This window comes from Orcinus orca, chromosome 10 (genome assembly GCF_937001465.1).
Source record: "Orcinus orca chromosome 10, mOrcOrc1.1, whole genome shotgun sequence".
NCBI classification, from domain to species: Eukaryota; Metazoa; Chordata; class Mammalia; order Artiodactyla; family Delphinidae; genus Orcinus; species Orcinus orca.
Window position 1 is genome coordinate 100409084 of NC_064568.1, and position 18447 is coordinate 100427530.

Here is an 18447-nt window from a genome sequence, read left to right on the forward strand (position 1 = left end):
ATCATGCAAAGTCATGTAGGCTCCACAAGTGTTGGATTGTCTTAGGGGCTGGCCTTACCCTCAGGGAGTTAGAGTTAGACTAATAAACAGAAGCACAGGTTAGATCAAGTCCAAAGCAGCAGTATTATTGGAAGCTTTGCTTCTATGTGTCTGAGACAGGGAGAGAGGGGGAAGGTGGAAGATTACTTCGTACAAGTTCATGGCCACCTAACCTGTCCTCTTTGGCCCCCAGACACCGGGGCAAATACTCCAGCACGCCCTAGCGATCGAACACAGATTGAATGAAGGGTCTGCCACCTTTTAAACATGTCATGGGCACATCTTATATGTTTTAGTTCTTATCACCAACCCCACATCCACATCCTTGCCCACTATGGGGAATTAAAACAGTAAAAATACTGTTAATTTGTGATTTTAAAAGAAATAGCAAAACAAAATCTTGACCACAACCATGGCCCAACTCCCACAAAGCTGGACGTCCCGCGGGAGATGCTGGCAACCAAAGCAACCTGTTTCTGGGAATGAATAATCCAGAAGGCATAGTTCTAGAAACAAAGATCTATGTTCTTTCTTTTTTAAAATAAATTTATTTATTTTATAAATGATTTATTTTATTTATTTATTTTATTTTTGGCTGCGTTGTGTCTTCGCTGCTGTGCGCGGGCTTTCTCTAGTTGTGGCGAGCGGGGGCTACTCCTCGTTGCGGTGGCTTCTCTTGCTGCGGAGCACGGGCTCTAGGAGCACAGGCTTCAGTAGTTGTGGCGCGTGGGCTCAGTAGTTGTGGCCCGCGGGCTCTAGAGCGCAGGCTCAGTAGTTGTGGTGCACGGGCTTAGTGGCTCCGTGGCATGTGGGATCTTCCCGGACCAGGGCTCAAACCCATGTCCCCTGCATTGGCAGGTGGATTCTTAACCACTGCACCACCAGGGAAGCTCAGACCTATTTTCTTTTCTCTGCCACATTTACCAAGTGGATAAACAGCTCCAAACAATAGTTCCTCCGGCTCCCCATGCCCTGACATCCCCCTCTCCCCAAACTTAGCACTATTCTGAGTGTATCCAATTCTGTGTGATAATGTTAATTCCCCTCTAACCTTCTCAGCTCCCCTGCGCCCTTGCAAAGAACAGAACGTAGACAGGCAGAGGAAGAAGATTTGGTAGCTTCTTGAATCTTCTTTTTCTTTTAACTTCAGGGAGATGATTCTAAGTCTAAGGAATATGTTCTTGACTAAGAAGATGAAACTAACGGGTTACATAACAGCAGTTGTGGGTCAGTTACATTATCCCCTTTTCAGGGGCAAAGGAACAAATGCTGAAAAGTTCAGTGCTTGCCCGGGGCCCACGCTGAGTGCGTCAGAGATTATCAAGCCAGCAGTAAGATTGCAGGAGTCCCTGGGGATGGGACCTGTGAAAGCCAGATACAGAAAGAGAAACAGGTGTGGCTGGGCACAGCGATAAAAAGGCTTTGATTTTCCTCCACCCAAACGACAATAGGGTTCTCCTATTCCTGGCTTTCTCAAGTTTGCCCTTCTCTTCATAAAAGAAAACGGTCCCAGGTATCTCACTTTCATGTCGGTGGAGATAAGAGTTCACATTACTTCACTTTGGGAGGCAGCACTGAACATCCGACAGAACTCATACAGCAATCAGTTTATGAGAATCAGTCTATGAGAAACGCTTTTCTAAGAAAACAACTCGCCTAGATCCTGGCTCCACTACCGCGTTCAGGTCTGGTTTCCAGAACTATACTGTTTGGTTATTGACTCAAACATCAACATGTGTGGGGATTCATTATAAAGATTTCTAAATAAAAATAATAAAAATATGATACTTCAGAGACGGATGCTTCTGGCTACGATGTATCCAACTAACACTCCTGCTAAGACTAAAAACACAAACCTCTTGGAAGCCATCTTAGAGCAACCGAGAAAGGCGATGGTTGAGGAGTCGAGAGCTCAGAGAGAAGAGAAATGCATTGAGGTGAACCCTGTATCTGCTGTTGCTTTTTCATCTCAGGGTATTTGTTAATTCCTAGCATGACGCAAGGATGTCAAACAGAAAGGAGAAGCAGCCAGGAGCTTGGAGCAATCTCGCTGGCTGGGGACGCAAATTGGAGCTTCAGGAAGTTATGACTTGAAGGGCTAAGGTCCCAGAGGAAAGAGGCTGTAGAGAAGTGAGCTCATAAAAGTGATCTCATAGAAGTTTGGGTTCACTTCCTCCAGGACCTTGGCCCTTCAAGTCCTGGTGTCCATGAACTCCAACAGTTCCATTTGAGATGCTTGCCAAATATTAGACTGTGTTTGCATGCAGGAGGAAGCTGAGAAAACAAGCAGAAAGAAACTGCTTAGAGGATAAAAAGCAAAGCAGAGTTTCTGGCAGTCTCTCAATACTGGGGAGTTAAAAAATTAGAGTTCAGAGGCCACCAAGGAAGGGAACTTCTGGTAAACAACCTAGACCTTCAGCTGAGACCCCTGAAGAGCTAAACTGTAGGAGAAAAGGAAAACCAGACACGGAGAAGCCTTAACACATCTGGAAACCCAGCCTCAGTTAAGACAAGAGAACAAGGTGATCTACCTGTCTGTAGTTTTTCTGCCTTCCAGAAGAAAATGAAACCCAGTCTGGAAGGAGATACCAGTATCTAGAATTGATTTCATAAATAATTCCCAGAATTTAATTTTTAAAAATTATCAGGCATGCCAGGAAGTGAAACCAAATGAGGAAAAACCAAGGGGACAAACAGATAATAGAAACAGACCCACAGGTGATCCAGATAATACAGTTTTCAGACATGAGCTTGGAATCTAGCCTTATAGTAAAAGGATAATAAATCACAAGCTGGGTTTGTTCCAGGGATGTGAAGTTGGCTTTACACTTGAAAATCATTTAATGTAGTATATCCCATTAACACTATAAAGGACAAAAATCATATATAGACATCCCTCAATATCCCTGGGGGACTGGTTCCAGGACCCAAACCTGGATCCCAAAAATACCTGGATACCAAAATCCCCATATGCTCAAGTCCCTTATACAAAATCATGTACAGTATTTGCATGTAACTTACCCATATTTTAAATCATCTCTAGATTACTTATACTACCCAACACGATGTAAATGCTATGTATCAATAAACAGTTACCAGCACACAGCAAATTCAAGTTTTGCTCTTTGGAACTTTCTGGAATTTCTTTTCAAATATTTTGATCCATGGTTGGTTGACTCCACAGATGCAGAACCCATGGATATGAAGGACCAACGATAATCATCCCAAAAAATTCAGAAAAAGGATAAAATCCACATCGATTTCTAATTTTTAAAAACCCATAGCAAACTAAGAATAGAGGAGAATTTCCTTAATAAAATAAAGAGTATCTACAAAAACATTTATAGCAAACATTATCCTTAATGGTGCAATATTAAACATTTCCCCCCCCCCCTTAGATTAGAAATCTGACAGAGATTTCCAATCTGAGATTAGAAATCTAACAGAAATCTGAATGGAATTCAACAGTGCACTGGATATCTAGTGAGCACAATAAAACAAGAAAAAGAGAAGGAAAAATATAAGAATTACAGAGGAAAAAATAAAAATATTTATAGATGACATGATTATATTCATGGAAATTCTAAAATTCTGCAGAGAAAAATTATTAGAATTAATATGTAAATCTGCAAGATTGCTGGATATAAGATCAATATATAAAAATCAGGGCTTCCCTGGTGGCGCAGTGGTTGAGAGTCCGCCTGCCGATGCAGGGGACGCGGGTTCGTGCCCCGGTCCGGGAAGATCCCACATGCCGCGGGGCGGCTGGGCCCGTGAGCCATGGCCGCTGAGCCTGCGCGTCCGGAGCCTGTGCTCCGCAACGGGAGAGGCCACAACGGTGAGAGGCCCACGTACCGCAAAAAAAAAAAAAAAATCAACTGCATTTCTACATGTGGGCAAAAAAGAATTAGACACTGAAATTTTTAAAAGCTAATAACATCATTTACAATAGGATAAAAACTTCAATTCCTGGAATAATTCTAATAAAAACATTCAAGACTCCCTAAACTGTAAAATGTTATTGAGAGTAATTAGAGAAAGCCTAAATAAACGTGGACTGGAACACTCAATATTAAGGAGAGTCAATTCTTCCCAAATCAAGCTCTAAATTTAATGAAATTCCAAACAGAAGCCCAGCAAGTTTCTTTTGTGGAAATTGAAATGCTGAGTTTACAATATATCTGAGAATGCAAAGGGCCATCAGTAGCCAAGAAAATCTTAAAGAACAAATTTGGAGAACTTACACACCAGATATTAAGACTTCTTACGAAACTGAAAGAATCAGAGTTTTTATTGATACGAGAAAAATCAATCAATAGAACAGAACAAAGACCTCAGAAACAGACCCAAACACATGTGGTCACCTGATACATGACAAAAAGGCCACTGATGTGCACGGAAAAAAGATAGGTCCAGGGTCAGTTAGGTTTTTCTATTCTTACACAGCTATCTAATCTACCTCTGTAGTTCACCTGTGATCTCAAATATCCATTCCTGTAGAGTTTAGCTCATTCTGCTGATTTAAACACTCCCATATCCCACTGCCTCTTGGGCATCCAACCATGACTCAGACATGTCCCAACCTGGACTCATGTCCATCCCCCTTCCTTGACTTATTCCTACATTCCCTATCTCTGTGAATGGTTCAGAGTAGCGGATCAAATTAAAAATTTTGGAAAACTGCTTTTTTGCCTTTTGACAGTTATTTTCTCTCCTGGGACAATTATAATCTATCTTAAAAAGCAGGTCAGAAATGGTGAACTTGGTCACAACTTTAAACAATAATTCAGTCTGGCATTGTTTCTGGAGACTCCACCGGCATGGCCTCTGGGTGGCCTAAGGAAATCTTTCTTGGTTTTAAAAACCAGCTTTTAACACAGCATTGCCCTGTTCCCTTGATTCAAAGATGCACATCTTCCAATCCTAAGGATTCTGAAGTTAGGATGAAACATATGGACCAAACTGAAAAAACAGAAACAAAACAAAAAACCCTGCTTTGCCTGTCTGCAAACAGAGTCGTGATATTGCTTATACCAGGAGGAAGTGAATTTTGAATTTGGTAATTAATTCTCACTTTAAATGTCTTCCAAAGGACTGCACCATGATAGAACACAAAAAAGAAAAGTTATCCTATACACAGAAGATAGATTATCGCTGCCAGGTAATACAACTGCCAAACCATAGAGAGTAGAATATGGGATGTCAAAACTATCAGAGGCACGTGTGGCCAGTTCATGTACCAAACAGAACCATCTTTCAGACACTGAAAAAATTTCTGGCTGGCTTTCAAGAGATGCTGTTTGACTTTGACTTCCAGATATACAAAATTGAATAAGAAGAGTCAAAGTATGTCTTTCACCAGATAGAAATGTAGATGCAAATGATATTCTTAAAGGCCCCCAAACTGCACTATTAATCTATAGGTGCTATAGAAGTAAAGATCATGAGTACATGTTATGAAAAGCAACATGCTACCATCAACAACCTTCCATCACACAATGGAAGGCTGACGGTTAATCAGAGCAGCCTCTACCCTCCAAGGACGAAGACAGCTTAGTGTGTATGAGATTCGGGAGAAAATGGTAAAATAAATGGACAAAGATATAACACTGTGAATAAGGACAAGTACTTTCATGTAAATTTATTCTAGTCTTTTTTCTCCTCCACACCCCCTCCTCTAGAAGAACTGCTAGTAGATCCATGGTTGACCAAAAGATCAATGAAGGTTTGCAGAGGTTTTCCATCGCGAGGTCTTGAAAGCCCAAGTATCAATACCAGGGCCTGAATTCTAACAGACACATTTGTACCCCCAACGGAGCTGGCTCCTATGCCATCCAAACAGAAGCATCCTTGAGATGTTTGCATCCAAACTAAGGAGATGAAGATGCAAGGCCATAAGGGGACCGCTTACCTCTTTCTGGCATTTCACCTTTATCTCAGGACTGTCCCCATGTCACTGGGATGACTTTGAGGCAATCAAAGCAGACCACAGTTTAGGCCTAAGTTGGACTTGGCAAAATCCGTATGTGCCACGTTTCATCCTCCTAAGGATAGCCTGCCTGCCCAGCTGTCTGATGGGGTCACGGCTAAATCCTAAGGAAGGAACGTGGGGGAAGGTCTTTCCCAAACTCTAAGCACTGTAGAAATGCCAGTTTCCACCAAGGTCATCATAAAAACATAACAATTTCTTACATCAGATAGTAACAGCAAACTCATCTTAAGATGCCAACCCCACACCGTACTCTAAAATTTTAAAGTAAACTACAAAGGGCGCCCTGTGCCCCTCTGATGGGACCGCGTATGCTGTGGGGTTGCCGACCCCACTCCACTCTGCGAGTTGCTCCAGATCTTTTCAGGACTTAGATTCCATCTCCTGGCTTATTCTCAGGCTTTGAATACTGTATCAATTGTTACCCTGTCCTCCCTCAAAGCACCATCTCTTCAACTCATCACTTTTTTGAACTTACCTGGTCCAGTGATTTCTTACCAGTCAGAGAAATAAGGTTTCCGCAGAGTTCACAGCAATGGCCCATCTTCCAAGAACCGTTTCTGACCCTCCCTGGGTCAGGCTCCCTAGCTGCCCTTTACACCAGGAGGCCCAACACAGAACTTCTTCTGCCTCAGCTGAGGGTATGACTCAGCACTGAAACACCTGCCTTTTTTCTTTTCCAAGGAGGCCAACTCTTTTGCAACACCCACGTGTGTTAAGCTGATCTATCAAATGCTACAAATTTCACGGAAACAGATTAGACAGCTACGTTTCTTCACAGGCCTGGAGGGTCCTTTTCAGCCAAGACACCCCAAGATGGTACAGATGGGGAGATCGAACCTTCCCCAGAAGGGGTCCCACAGTTCAATCTGGAGGCCTCTGGAAGGACATGAGCAAACCACAGGCAGCCTGGGCTCCAGGCCCACTGATAAGAAAATCTTCTCCTGGCCAACCTGGAACTCTTTAAAAGCATGGAATTCTCCCAATTCTCCCAGGATTTCCCCTTTCCTATGCACAAAAATTAAACACATCCAATCACCAAATGCTCCCATCCTAAAACGCAGAGAAATTACAACTCTGCTTTGACACGGAGTCAGCAAAGGTTGGGACCATTTGGGAGTTTTGTTTTCCAAGCTCGCTGCTGGCCTGGAGGAAGCGTGACACCACGATCTGAGGCTGAAGGCAGCTGTTCGTTTTTGGCTGGAGTTCAGCGTAAACCTTACAAATGGTCCGCCAGCGCGTGCTCTCTCTCTTTTTTAAAATAATAAGAATTTTGAAAAAAATCCATAGTCACAAAACCTCCAACCTAGTGTTTTCACTCTAAAGCTTTTCCTGCAGAACACGGAAAACTATGTTTTCCAAACAAACGTCTGAGCCAAAAAAGGCACCAGCAGGTTCCTTCCATCAGAGAAAGGCTACGGGACCAATACTTCGGCAGATTGAAAATCAATGGCTGAAGCAGTTCCGAAGAATCCCTGAACAGCAATTCTCTCCGAAATACTGAAAGATGAAAATCTAGCAACGAATAATTTACTTTTCGAGAGAGGCCCTTAACAGTTAAGTCAATGAATACACTTTTATTTAGGAGCGAAAATCAGACATCAGAAAACCTGCCTTCCGTTCTGAAATTCTGGTCTGTTATAAAGATCCTGCAACGGCTCTGTTTTACTTACAATTTAACTGCCACAGCTAAGAATTCACAGACAGCCATCCGTGTGTCTGTCCGACACCAGGGCATGTGCCCACAGCCTGGCATGTCCCTCCTTCTCCAGTTCCCTCATTACGGACTTGACTATGCATCAGGGCCAAATGTTGGCATTGCTCTCAAAATGGTCCTTGTATGGGGCAAGTTCATGTTGGTTATTATTTTAGTGTGTGTATTTACGACAGACCCACACACAGATCCGTAAGTTCAGGAGAGACCCAACTCCTTCCTTTGGACCTTCTTAATCCAAACTTTTGGACCTTCTTGGGAAATTAACAGATTTCCAGGACCAAAAGCAAGAATCTGGAGGTGGTTTATAAAACCAAAGCTAATAGAGTCCATAAATAGAGGACATAAATGTCCCCCCTCCTCTGCATTCTCTTCCTTTCTCTTTTATCTTCGTATTTACCACACAATTGCCAGAATGTCCTATCACGGGCGGAGTTCCTACCTGCTGCCCTCTGAGAACCACGGGCGGTGCTGACCTCTGCATCGGACTCTCTGTCTGGCCAAACCACTCAACTGAGCCCTACATACAAGCAAAGTTCAAGGTCATGGGCTTGTTTTCTGTGTGCTGTATGTAGGACTGAAATAACTGCTGTAATACTTCATCCCTTAGCCCCTCTGAGGCTCTAAACATCACTCCATGGAAGTTTTCCTTTATTTGCTAGGCAGCCCCAAGAACACAGTTCTTCTGTCAAACAGTGTGGCCTCATTTCAGGAAACAAGAATAATAGAGACATGGGAAAAAAAGTCTACCGGTCCCTTGCAACTACATGATAAAAAACACATTTGAGACACACATATACACACACACTCACTTCCTCAAAGACATATCATACATGTGTATATTATATGCACAAGCACACAGCCTTCTATTCGCTTGAATCAGCAGTATTTGCAATTAAGCATCCTCATATAATTTCCGTGTGCGAACTTATGTTAGCCACCCTCATCCACCATTCGAAGTAGGGACTAAAACATAGCGGGAAACATTTTAGTCCCAGTGAGTTATATGTTTTCCGAACACAAAGGATGCTTAGTAGATACCATTCACTGGCTTGCTTCGGAAAAGAAAACTATTTGGTAAATTTTCACCTTAAAAGCAAAAAGGTCGTCTTGCTGGCTCAACGCTACCATTGGGAACACAGCCCCCATCACGCCCGTGTGCTGCCCTTGAACTCCAAGCCACCTTCCAGAGACACAGTCGGGGTTATAAGGTGACGGGGTGAGAAACGGGGGCCAGCCCCACCCTTTGGGGTTCCTCGAGCCTCCGTACCTGTGCTGCTGCTCCTGTAAGACTTGGTAAATGCCGACAAGAAAAGTTTGGTTTTTAAAACTCGTTCCAACCACACAGTCCTTGTAGATTCGGAACTCTGCAGCCGTCACCGCCTCACCCTCAGGAATCTGGGATAGGTTGAACTTGAACTCTTTGTGGTGTCGCTGGCGAGGGGAGAACTCCTTGTCGTCCTCCACTATAGGATTAAACAAGAGAGAGTGACAACTATCGTTACTTGGCTAAGTGCCACAGGCTCACATCTAGAAAGTTCCCCCGTTTTCATTCCTAAGCGGCTTACCGTTACCCTTATTAGAGGGGTCAGTGGGTGGTGGAAAGAACCACAGGCTAGGCTGCCAGGCTGAGATTAAACTCCTTCATTCTCCCCAGGGATTAAACACAATGCTTAGATTCTCTTTAACGACTTGAAACTATTTAACCAAGTTGCATGACAGCAAGTTATTTAAACTCTTGCCTTCTGGCTTCCTCATCTGCAGCATGAGAGGAAGAGGGCTTCCCAGGGAAGCTGGAGGGACCCAGGCAACCGTGACTAAGAACGCCTCTGCCGTCCTGGCCCTGTTGTCCCCTCGCAGCCCCCCTTTCCTGCTGCTGCTCTCCTATCCCCTCAGGTTGGTTCCTTCTCTCCCCACCAGGCAGTTGCCAAGCCCAAGGGCAGCCCTGAGCTAACCTTTGCTGGGGGAGGGGTGTTCCGTGGTCGGAGATGGGGGTGGGCAGCGCGTTCCGCCTGGGTCTGAAGCTCGAACGGTCCTCGTATTTTGCCTGATGTCCAGGGGGAGTTTTTGTTGAGGGGTTTAGTGTGAAACTTCATAGAAAATATTGCTCTAACTAAAGTCCACTGCCCTCGCTCTACTGGAGGAAACTGAGGGCTGAACGCTTCTGAGGGGAGGGACCCTTTGGGTTACGAAGCTGCCGGGGTCTCCATTTAACCTGCATGTAGAACCCACGTATGAGGACAGAGTTGCGGAAACACATCACCAACGGGATAGCATGCGATTGTCTAAGGCTTTTTTTTTTTTTTTTGCGGTACGCGGGCCTCTCACTGTTGTGGCCTCTCCGTTGCGGAGCACAGGCTCCGGACGCGCAGGCTCAGCGGCCATGGCTCACGGGCCCAGCCGCTCCGCGGCATGTGGGATCTTCCCGGACCGGGGCACGAACCTGTGTCCCCTGCATCGGCAGGCGGACTCTCAACCACTGCACCACCAGGGAAGCCCTAAGGCTTTTTTTAAAAACTGGGAAAGGATCGAGTCTAAAAGCGTTTTTTTTTTTTTTTTTTTTTTTTTTTTTTTCATATTTTGGCCGTGCCACGCGGCTTGCAGGATCTCAGTTCCCCAACCCGGGCCATGACAGTGACAGCGCCGAATCCTAACAGGCCACCACGGAACTCCCTCAAAGCTTTTTTTAAAGGAAATCTTTTCCCTGCATAAAGACAAACTATGGAAAACTACAAACTACGGATTACCATGCTTCAGAGTCAGCCTTCAGATGGCTCTATACAAGGTCCTGAGTGAGAGAAACGCTGGCAACCTCGGATGCTTAACTCATAATCGTTGTAGGAGAGAAAAACGAGCATCCGGCTTCCCACCACAAATCCTGACTCTTTTCCCCAGAGCTCAGAAATGCTTCTGCCCTGCTGCTCCCGTTAGGTTTTTCTTAATGGCAACTGCAGTAAAATCTCGTAAGCAAATTAATCCCCGATGGCAGAGTTTTTCCAGGGCTTGTGGGTAGGAAAAAAAAAAAAAAGATCAAGTTATTTGCCACCTCCAATGGCCCACTTTCTCCCCCATGTGCTGTTCTCCATAATCACCAGAGAAAAGCTCTGCAGATTAAGCTTCTTTAAAGCCAATAACTTTACACGAACTTGAGACCTCGATGGCATTGCAGAAGCTTGGGAAAGTTAAGCCATCCATCGGTACGAGGTTTTTAAATAAAGAATTTCTGAAACTGCCATGTGACTATGCAACAAACCTTTTAGATTCAAGTTATCCCTTTTCTGGGGGCGGGGTGGGGGGGAGGGAGTTGTTAAAAAACAGTAAGCTTTGGCTTGTGTAAGAGCTTGAATATAAGTTAAAAAAAAAAAAAAAAAGGTCCAGCCAGAAAGTAAACCATGGTTCAGTCCCAACAAGAGAACAGGTTTTTTAATTAGTGGCTAAGCATGAAAAGCAATATTGTTGGGGAGTTCACCCAAGGACACCCACACCTGATGGTGGATCACTTTTCCCTAAAACTGATCTGCCTTTTCAGTTTGATATGTTATCATCAGTGGTTAAAAAGTGAATCGAATCTGATTTCCCAAAGAGACTTTCTAAAAAAGAGTCACACAGCTTTTCTCTAGGGCCTCTTGGGTGCTTAAAAATTTCAATATCAAGAAATGAAAGCATATTCTTAAGATTCTTTTGAGAGAATGCATAAGAATTCCTCAAAGAAGTCGTCCAATCACTCTTAACATAAACAACAGAAAGAAAAACTACGGATGCGAAGCAAGATATAAAACAGTGACTTAAAAATAAAAATAAAAGTGACTTAAGATGTTTCAGTTATAAGGAGAAGAGAAGGGACAGACATTTCAATACATGAGAAATATGTTAGTCTTTGGAGAGGTATACCACCCCCAGTGAACCACACCTTCCTGTATGTACACCCTTAGGTGGTCCCTTCTCCCCTGGGCTGGTTCTGTGACCTTCTCTGGACCAACAAGAGGCGGCAACAGTGTGCTGAGTGATTCTGAGGCTAAGTCCTAAGCTTGGAACTTCCTTCCATTTAGGTGTCTTGGAATGTCTAAGGAAAGATGGCTACCACGTAAGAAGTGCAACTACTCTGAACCCCCTAGACTATGAGGAAGTCCGAGGTAACCACGTAGAGAGGCTGTGTGGCGCACAGAGACACAGAGGGAGAAGGAAGGAGGGAGGGAAGAGCCCAGTCAGTCCCCAGCCACCTCAGCTGAGGCACTAGACATGGTATGAAGATGCCATCTTGGATGTCCAACCCACTGGAGCCTCAGGATGACCCCAACCCCAGTGACCACCTGACTGCAACTGCATGAGAGACCCTGGGGGGGGGGGGCACCCAGTTCATCCTAGTCTTTTCACCAGACCGTGAAAGATGATAACAGTACCTTGCTGTTTGAAGCCACTAAGTTTTGGGTGATTTGTTACACGGTAAGAGGCAACTGACACAAGATGAGAAGGGAGGGTAAGAGAGGAAGAGAGAAGGAGAGTCTGACCTTGCCAGGAAGGGGAGAAACTGCACGCAGTTCTTAAGGAGGAGGGATTTTGAAATCCTGGGAGGCAGTGTGTGTGACTAAGGAAGGATCCTGGCAGCCGCTCACAGACAGATGTGAATAGATAAAGAATCTAAAAATGAGAAAGTGGAAGCATAGTTCAAAGCCTTCCATTTTATTACCGTGCGAATTAGAACTCGTTGCCTTATATGTACATTTCCCCAATTCTCCTCTGGTCGGTCTTGAAGCACTCCACTTCCTCCTGCTTTTCCTTATTCCTTCCTGGAGGAGAGGCGTGGTCTCCTCAGCCCGCGCCCCCGCCCCCCCCCCCCCCCCGCGAGTCTCTGATTGCTGCCCACCTCGTTCGTTACAAGCTCTCCCACCTAAACTCTTTATGGTCGCCTGCACCTCTCCTCGTGCCTCTTAGCTCAAAGCTACACCATCTTCCTCACTCTTCCCAGGAGACCTCAGCTACTGGTCATTGGAGTTTGCTTGGAATGCCTCCTCTCTCCCCAGATCTTCTGCCCACAATTAAAGTTACACAGTGCATTTGCTAATGTCTCATAGGGATACAGGATAGGTCATAGGGATACAATTAGGTCACCGCCTACATGTGCGTTTGAAGACCACCACGGTAGAACGGCAATGGTTCCAATGAGCTTAGCATTTCCCCTTTGAGCTCTGTGACCTGGGCTCCTTAAACGTCAGACAGTTCAAGAAAAATGAGAGGGGGCTGAGGTGGGGATCCAGCGCGCAGTACCTATTTTGTAGCCCCTGCATCTAGCTTCTCAAAGATGGTGCCGTGTGTGGAATAGGTAGTAGCGAGGTAGCAGCCAAGAATGTGGACGAAGTGTGAAGCTGACAACACGGTTTTGAAATCCAGCTCCCCCTTATCTTACTCAGGTGATAACGAGCAAGATACCAGCCAAAGTTTCAGTTATCAGTTAAATGGGAATAACAACATTTCTGAGGATTAGGTGAGACAGTCTGTACAAGACAGTCAGTGATAGAGGAAGGGCTCAGCAAATGGTAGTTGGAAGCATCGTTAGCGGTATTTGACAACCGAGCTCCTCTGAGCTGAGAATATGTCTTTTCAAATTTACTCACGTCTCTAAATGAGCTTTTGACAGTGGAGGACTTACATTCTCTGGAAAGGGAGGTGAGTGAAATCACTGTCCTAAGTGTCATCAGCCCTGGTGTTTGGCTACTGAACACAGTACTGTGTTCTCTGAAGCAACAATTCCTAGAATTTTTTATTTCAAGGACCACTGAAAACATTTTTTTTTAATGGTAATGACCTTACACAAGGACATCTACTGTTTCTGTTTTCCTTTTGTAAGGACAATAAAACAAATAAGACAACAAACTGCACCCTTTTAACACTCTGATTTCATTTTTAAAGGTCCTTTTAACACCAAATCAAGTAGGGAGGATGTAATTCAAGGACATATACAATCCTTGAAATTGAATCAATTTCGCTTTATAAAACTCACTCTGTTCTCTCTCTTTGCCTCAGACGATACCAGCTGAAATTTCAGACCAGCACCGGACCTCCCATCAACAGGGAGGAGCCACAGCCCCAAAGAATGAACGTTACTAGGTTAAGATTATAAGTGTAAATTATGTAGTATTATACATGCAAAAGTATGTATATATATGTAATTTATGGAGGTCATGAAACATAATAACGAAGCACAAATGAGACCAGCACCCAATCTAAAAACTGGAAGGTGAACAGTATTCCATCCCCCACTCCCACCCACAAGGGACCTCAGGTCATGAGTAACGTCTGGCAGTCCCTTGCCTTTCTTTTATTTATTTATTTATTTATTCTGGGCATTCGAGACTTTAGTTCCCCGACCAAGGACTGAACCCACGCCCTCGGCAGTGAAAGCATGGAGTCCTAACCACTGGACCGCCAGGGAATTCCCAGTCCCTTGCCTTTGAAAAAGTTTTACTACATACGTATGTATCACGGAATCACAGAGTGTTTAGTCTTTCTTTTTCTCTTAAAGTCTTTCCTTTCAGAGACATGACGGAAGTTTTACAGGCACCCAGGGAAAATCTAGTCACGGCCACAGCTAAGCTTGAAGGCTGCCCGGGCAGGGGGCTGTGCTGCCCATCAGCTGGTGGGGTGCTGAGGTTCTGTGGGAATGGCTGACCAGCAAATTTCCTCCTTCTGCAGCCCTACCGCGTGTAGATCTATTACAAACACGGGCATTTTCTTAATATGTGCTGGTGGAGATGTGGAGAAAGTAAAACCCCTGTGCGTTGCTGGTAGGGATGGAAAATGGAGCAGCTGCTGTGGAAAACAGTTGAGTGATTTCTCAAAACATCCAACAGAATTACCACACGATCCAGCAAGCCCACTTTTGGGTGTGTAAGAAAAGAATCAAAAGCAGGGACTCAAACAGATATTTGTATACCATGTTCATAGCAGCTTCATTCACAAAAGCCAAAAGATAGGAAGAATCCAACATCTACAATGGACGAATGGATAAACAAAATGTGGTCCATAAATACAATGGAATACTGTTCAGCCATAAAAGTAGAGATTCTGATACATGCTACAACATGGATAAACCCTGAGGACGTTTTGTTAAGTGAAATAAGACAGTTACAAAGGGACAAATATCGTACGATTCTACTCGCATGAGGTACACAGAGCAATCAAACTCATAGAGACGGAAAGTAGAATGGTGATTTCCAGGGGCTGCGGGTACGACAAGTTAGTGTTGAATGGGTACTGAGTTGCCGTGAGGGAAGATGAAAAAGTTCTGGAGAGGATGGAGGTCACTGTCGCACAACAGTGTGAACGTACCTGTACCTAAGGTGGTAAATTTTATGTTATGCATATTTTACCATTGTTAAAAAATTAAAAAATGGACATTTTCTTACACAATCACAACGTATGATCACACCTCAGTTAAAATAATTCCTCACTGTCCTATACCCAATCCATAATTAAATTTCCTCAAATGCCTCAAAAATTGTCTTTCTACGTTGCGTTTGTTGGAATCAGGAGCCCAACAGGGTCCATTCCTTACACTTGAGTCTCTTCTAAACTAGCAAACCAGTGGGTGGTGGGGCTGGTGGTGGTGGTGGGATGAATTGGGAGATTGGGATTGACATGTATACACTAATATGCATAAAATAGATGACTAATAAGAACCTGCTGTATAGCACAGGGAACTCCACTTTGCTGTACAGTAGAAACTAATACATTATAAAGCAACTATACCCACCCCCAAAAAAAAGAGTTGCTTATCCGAAAAATAAAATAAATAAAGAAAAATAAACCAGCAAACCAGGAATAGGAAGAACTCCATTAACCTGATAAGGAGTCAACATAAAAACGTACACTAACAACAGTCCTAATGGTGATACGTTTGAACCACTTCCTTTAAAACAATGAAGAAGGTGAGGATGCTCATTTCAGTCTTGTGTTGGAATCCAGCTCAGTGCTGCTAAGGTTAAACAATTGGAAAGGACGAGGCACATTAAAAACTGTGGACCTAATAAGAAGTTCAGCAAACAGCTTCCCTGTCTCAGTGAGTTGTAACTGCTGTAACAAAAGTACTACAGACTGGGTGGCTTAAACAGCAAACATTTATTCCTCACAGTTCCAGAGGCTGGAAGCAAGAGATGAGAGGACCAGCAGGACTGGGTCCTTGCTGAGGGCCCTCTTCCCAGTTAGGTCCTCACATAGCCTCCCTTGGTGCGTGCTCGCAGAGGGAGAGAGTGTATGGGAGCTGGAGTCTCTTTTTCTTATAAGGACACTAATCCCATCCTGGGGCCCCAGCCTCATGACCTCACCTAGACCTATTTATCATCCAAAGACCCCACCTTCTAATACTGTCTCACTGGGGATTAGAGTTTGAACAGTATGAATTTCAGGGACACAAACACGCAGTCCATGACGTTGACCTGAAGGTGTCACGTCATGTGTTCCACTACCCTTCCAATTTATGGTTTGAAATTTTTGCATTCGTTTTCATAAGTGACCCTGGTGATGGTCTCATACCATCATGTTGTTTGGTTTCAAGTTACACGAGCTCTTGGCATAAGTTGGGAAATGTTCCCTTTCTTTTCAAGAAATGATCTCTTCCTGGAAAGTTTGGCAAACTTATTAGTAACATCTGATCCTGGAATTTCCTTTGGGGAATATTTTTAATTACTCATTCATTTTCCTTTAAACATATAGAAATATTCAAGCTATCTTTTTTTTAAGTCAGCGTGTATTTTCTAAAATTTGTTAATTTGGGTTTAATTCTTTAAATTTATTGCCATAAACTTTTTCAGAGTATTCTCTTATTATTTAATCTCTGCTCTATTTATGTCTTTCTCATTCTAATATTGTTTATTCGTGGATTTCCTTTTTGACTCATCTTACTGAAGGTCACTTTTTCTTTCTCACTACTGCTTAATTTGATCGTGATAAAGATATTTTAATATAGGTATTTTCTGAACATCATTCCACAAAATCTGAATTCTATCAATTAAATTTGTCTAGAGAAAAATAAAGACACCACCTACTTCAACTGCAAATATAAAAGAAGAAAGAGGGAGGGAAAAGTATGGAACACTCGTGGGATAAACTGGGAGATTGGGATTGACATATATACACTACTATGTATAAAATAGATAACTAAAAAAAAAAAGAATGGAACACTCTCTCTAATACATTTAAGAGTAGTCCATATTCATTACTTTCTCACTAACTGGACTCACTTGGTGGTTAATTCAGTATAGCTCAGTTCAGGGAATTACAGTTGACCCTTGAATAACTCGGGGGTTAATCCGAGTGTGACTTAGAGCTGGCCTTCCATATCCTCAGTTCCTCCAAATCCATGGATTCCACCAACCACGCACTGTGTAGTATGAAGTATTCACTACTGAAAAGGATCCCCATGTAAGTGGACCCACGCAGTTCAAACCCCCGTTGTTCAAGGGTACCTTCATTCCACAATAAATTCTACATTTTCCAAATGCTTAATGCTTCCACTTATAGACCAAACTTGAAGAAGCTGAAACCCTTTTTAAAAAAAATTACCATTCCATTGATAACTATAAACATTATTTTTTCATGCTATGGCACAAGCTGATTTCATTTTAGGCAACATAGAAAGTTCTGGCTAGTTTTCCAAGGGTTGTAACAATGGTGGCCTTTTGACTTCTCTGTTGCAAGCTTGCAACCTTAAATAGTGCCAGAGACACTGAGTTCAACTCTCCTGCTCACTTTTTTTTTTTTTTGGCGGTACGCGGGCCTCTCACTGTTGTGGCCTCTCGCGTTGCGACACGCAGGCTCAGCGGCCATGGCTCACGGGCCCAGCCGCTCCGCGGCACGCGGGATCCTCCCGGACCGGGGCTCGAACCCGCGTCCCCTGCATCGGCAGGCGGACTCTCAACCACTGCACCACCAGGGAAGCCCTCCTACTCACTTTTTTAACCACAGTGCCATGACCCTTCCCTCCAGGGTTCACCAAATATTCCTAAATATGTGTATTCAAGTTCTATGAGGATCACAAATATCAAGAAGAAGCTATTTTCCTGGCTACCATATGCTCTAAATGACTTTTTTAATCTAAACTTTACTTTTTATTTTAAATAATTATACAGATCTATTAAGTGGTCGCAAAAATAGGACAGATTTTTTTTTTTTTAAAAAAAGCAGAGAGGTCCCATGTAACATCTTGTATAACTAAGAACAATAACAAAACCAAGAAACTGACACTGGCATTAATACCTTAGCAAGACTACAGACCCTCTCTCTGATTTCACCAGCTTTGTTTTTTTTTTAATTGGGGTATAGTTGTTTTACAATGTCGTGTTAGTTTCTACTGTACAGCAAAGTAGAGTTCCCTGTCCTATGCAGCAGGTTCTTGTTAGTTATCTATTTTGTACATATTAGTGTATATATGTCAATCCCAATCTCCCAATTCATCCACCTTCCCCGCTCTACCCCCTTGGTGTCCATACGTTTTTTTCCTCTACATCTGTGATTTCACCAGCTTTTACATGCACTTTTTTGGGTATGTACATATGTCATAACTCTATGACATTTTGTCACATGTATAGATTCCTATAACCACCGCCACAGATCCAGAACAGTTCAGTCCCCATAAAGGAACCCCCAAGGCTGCCCTTTAATTCCCAATGACTTTTAAGACCAGACTCAGTGCATATATTATAAAAAGATT

At 43.4% G+C, this 18447-nt stretch overlaps 1 protein-coding gene across 1 annotated transcript in view; it reads right to left on the reverse strand.

Annotated features, from left to right (window-relative positions):
• Positions 1-18447, reverse strand: part of BMP6 (bone morphogenetic protein 6) — a 146210-nt gene that overhangs the window by 16449 nt on the left and 111314 nt on the right. The window contains exon 2 of the mRNA XM_004281050.3: positions 9013-9208. Within this exon, the coding sequence (XP_004281098.1) occupies positions 9013-9208 (196 nt within the window). The remainder of the gene's footprint in view (positions 1-9012; positions 9209-18447) is intronic.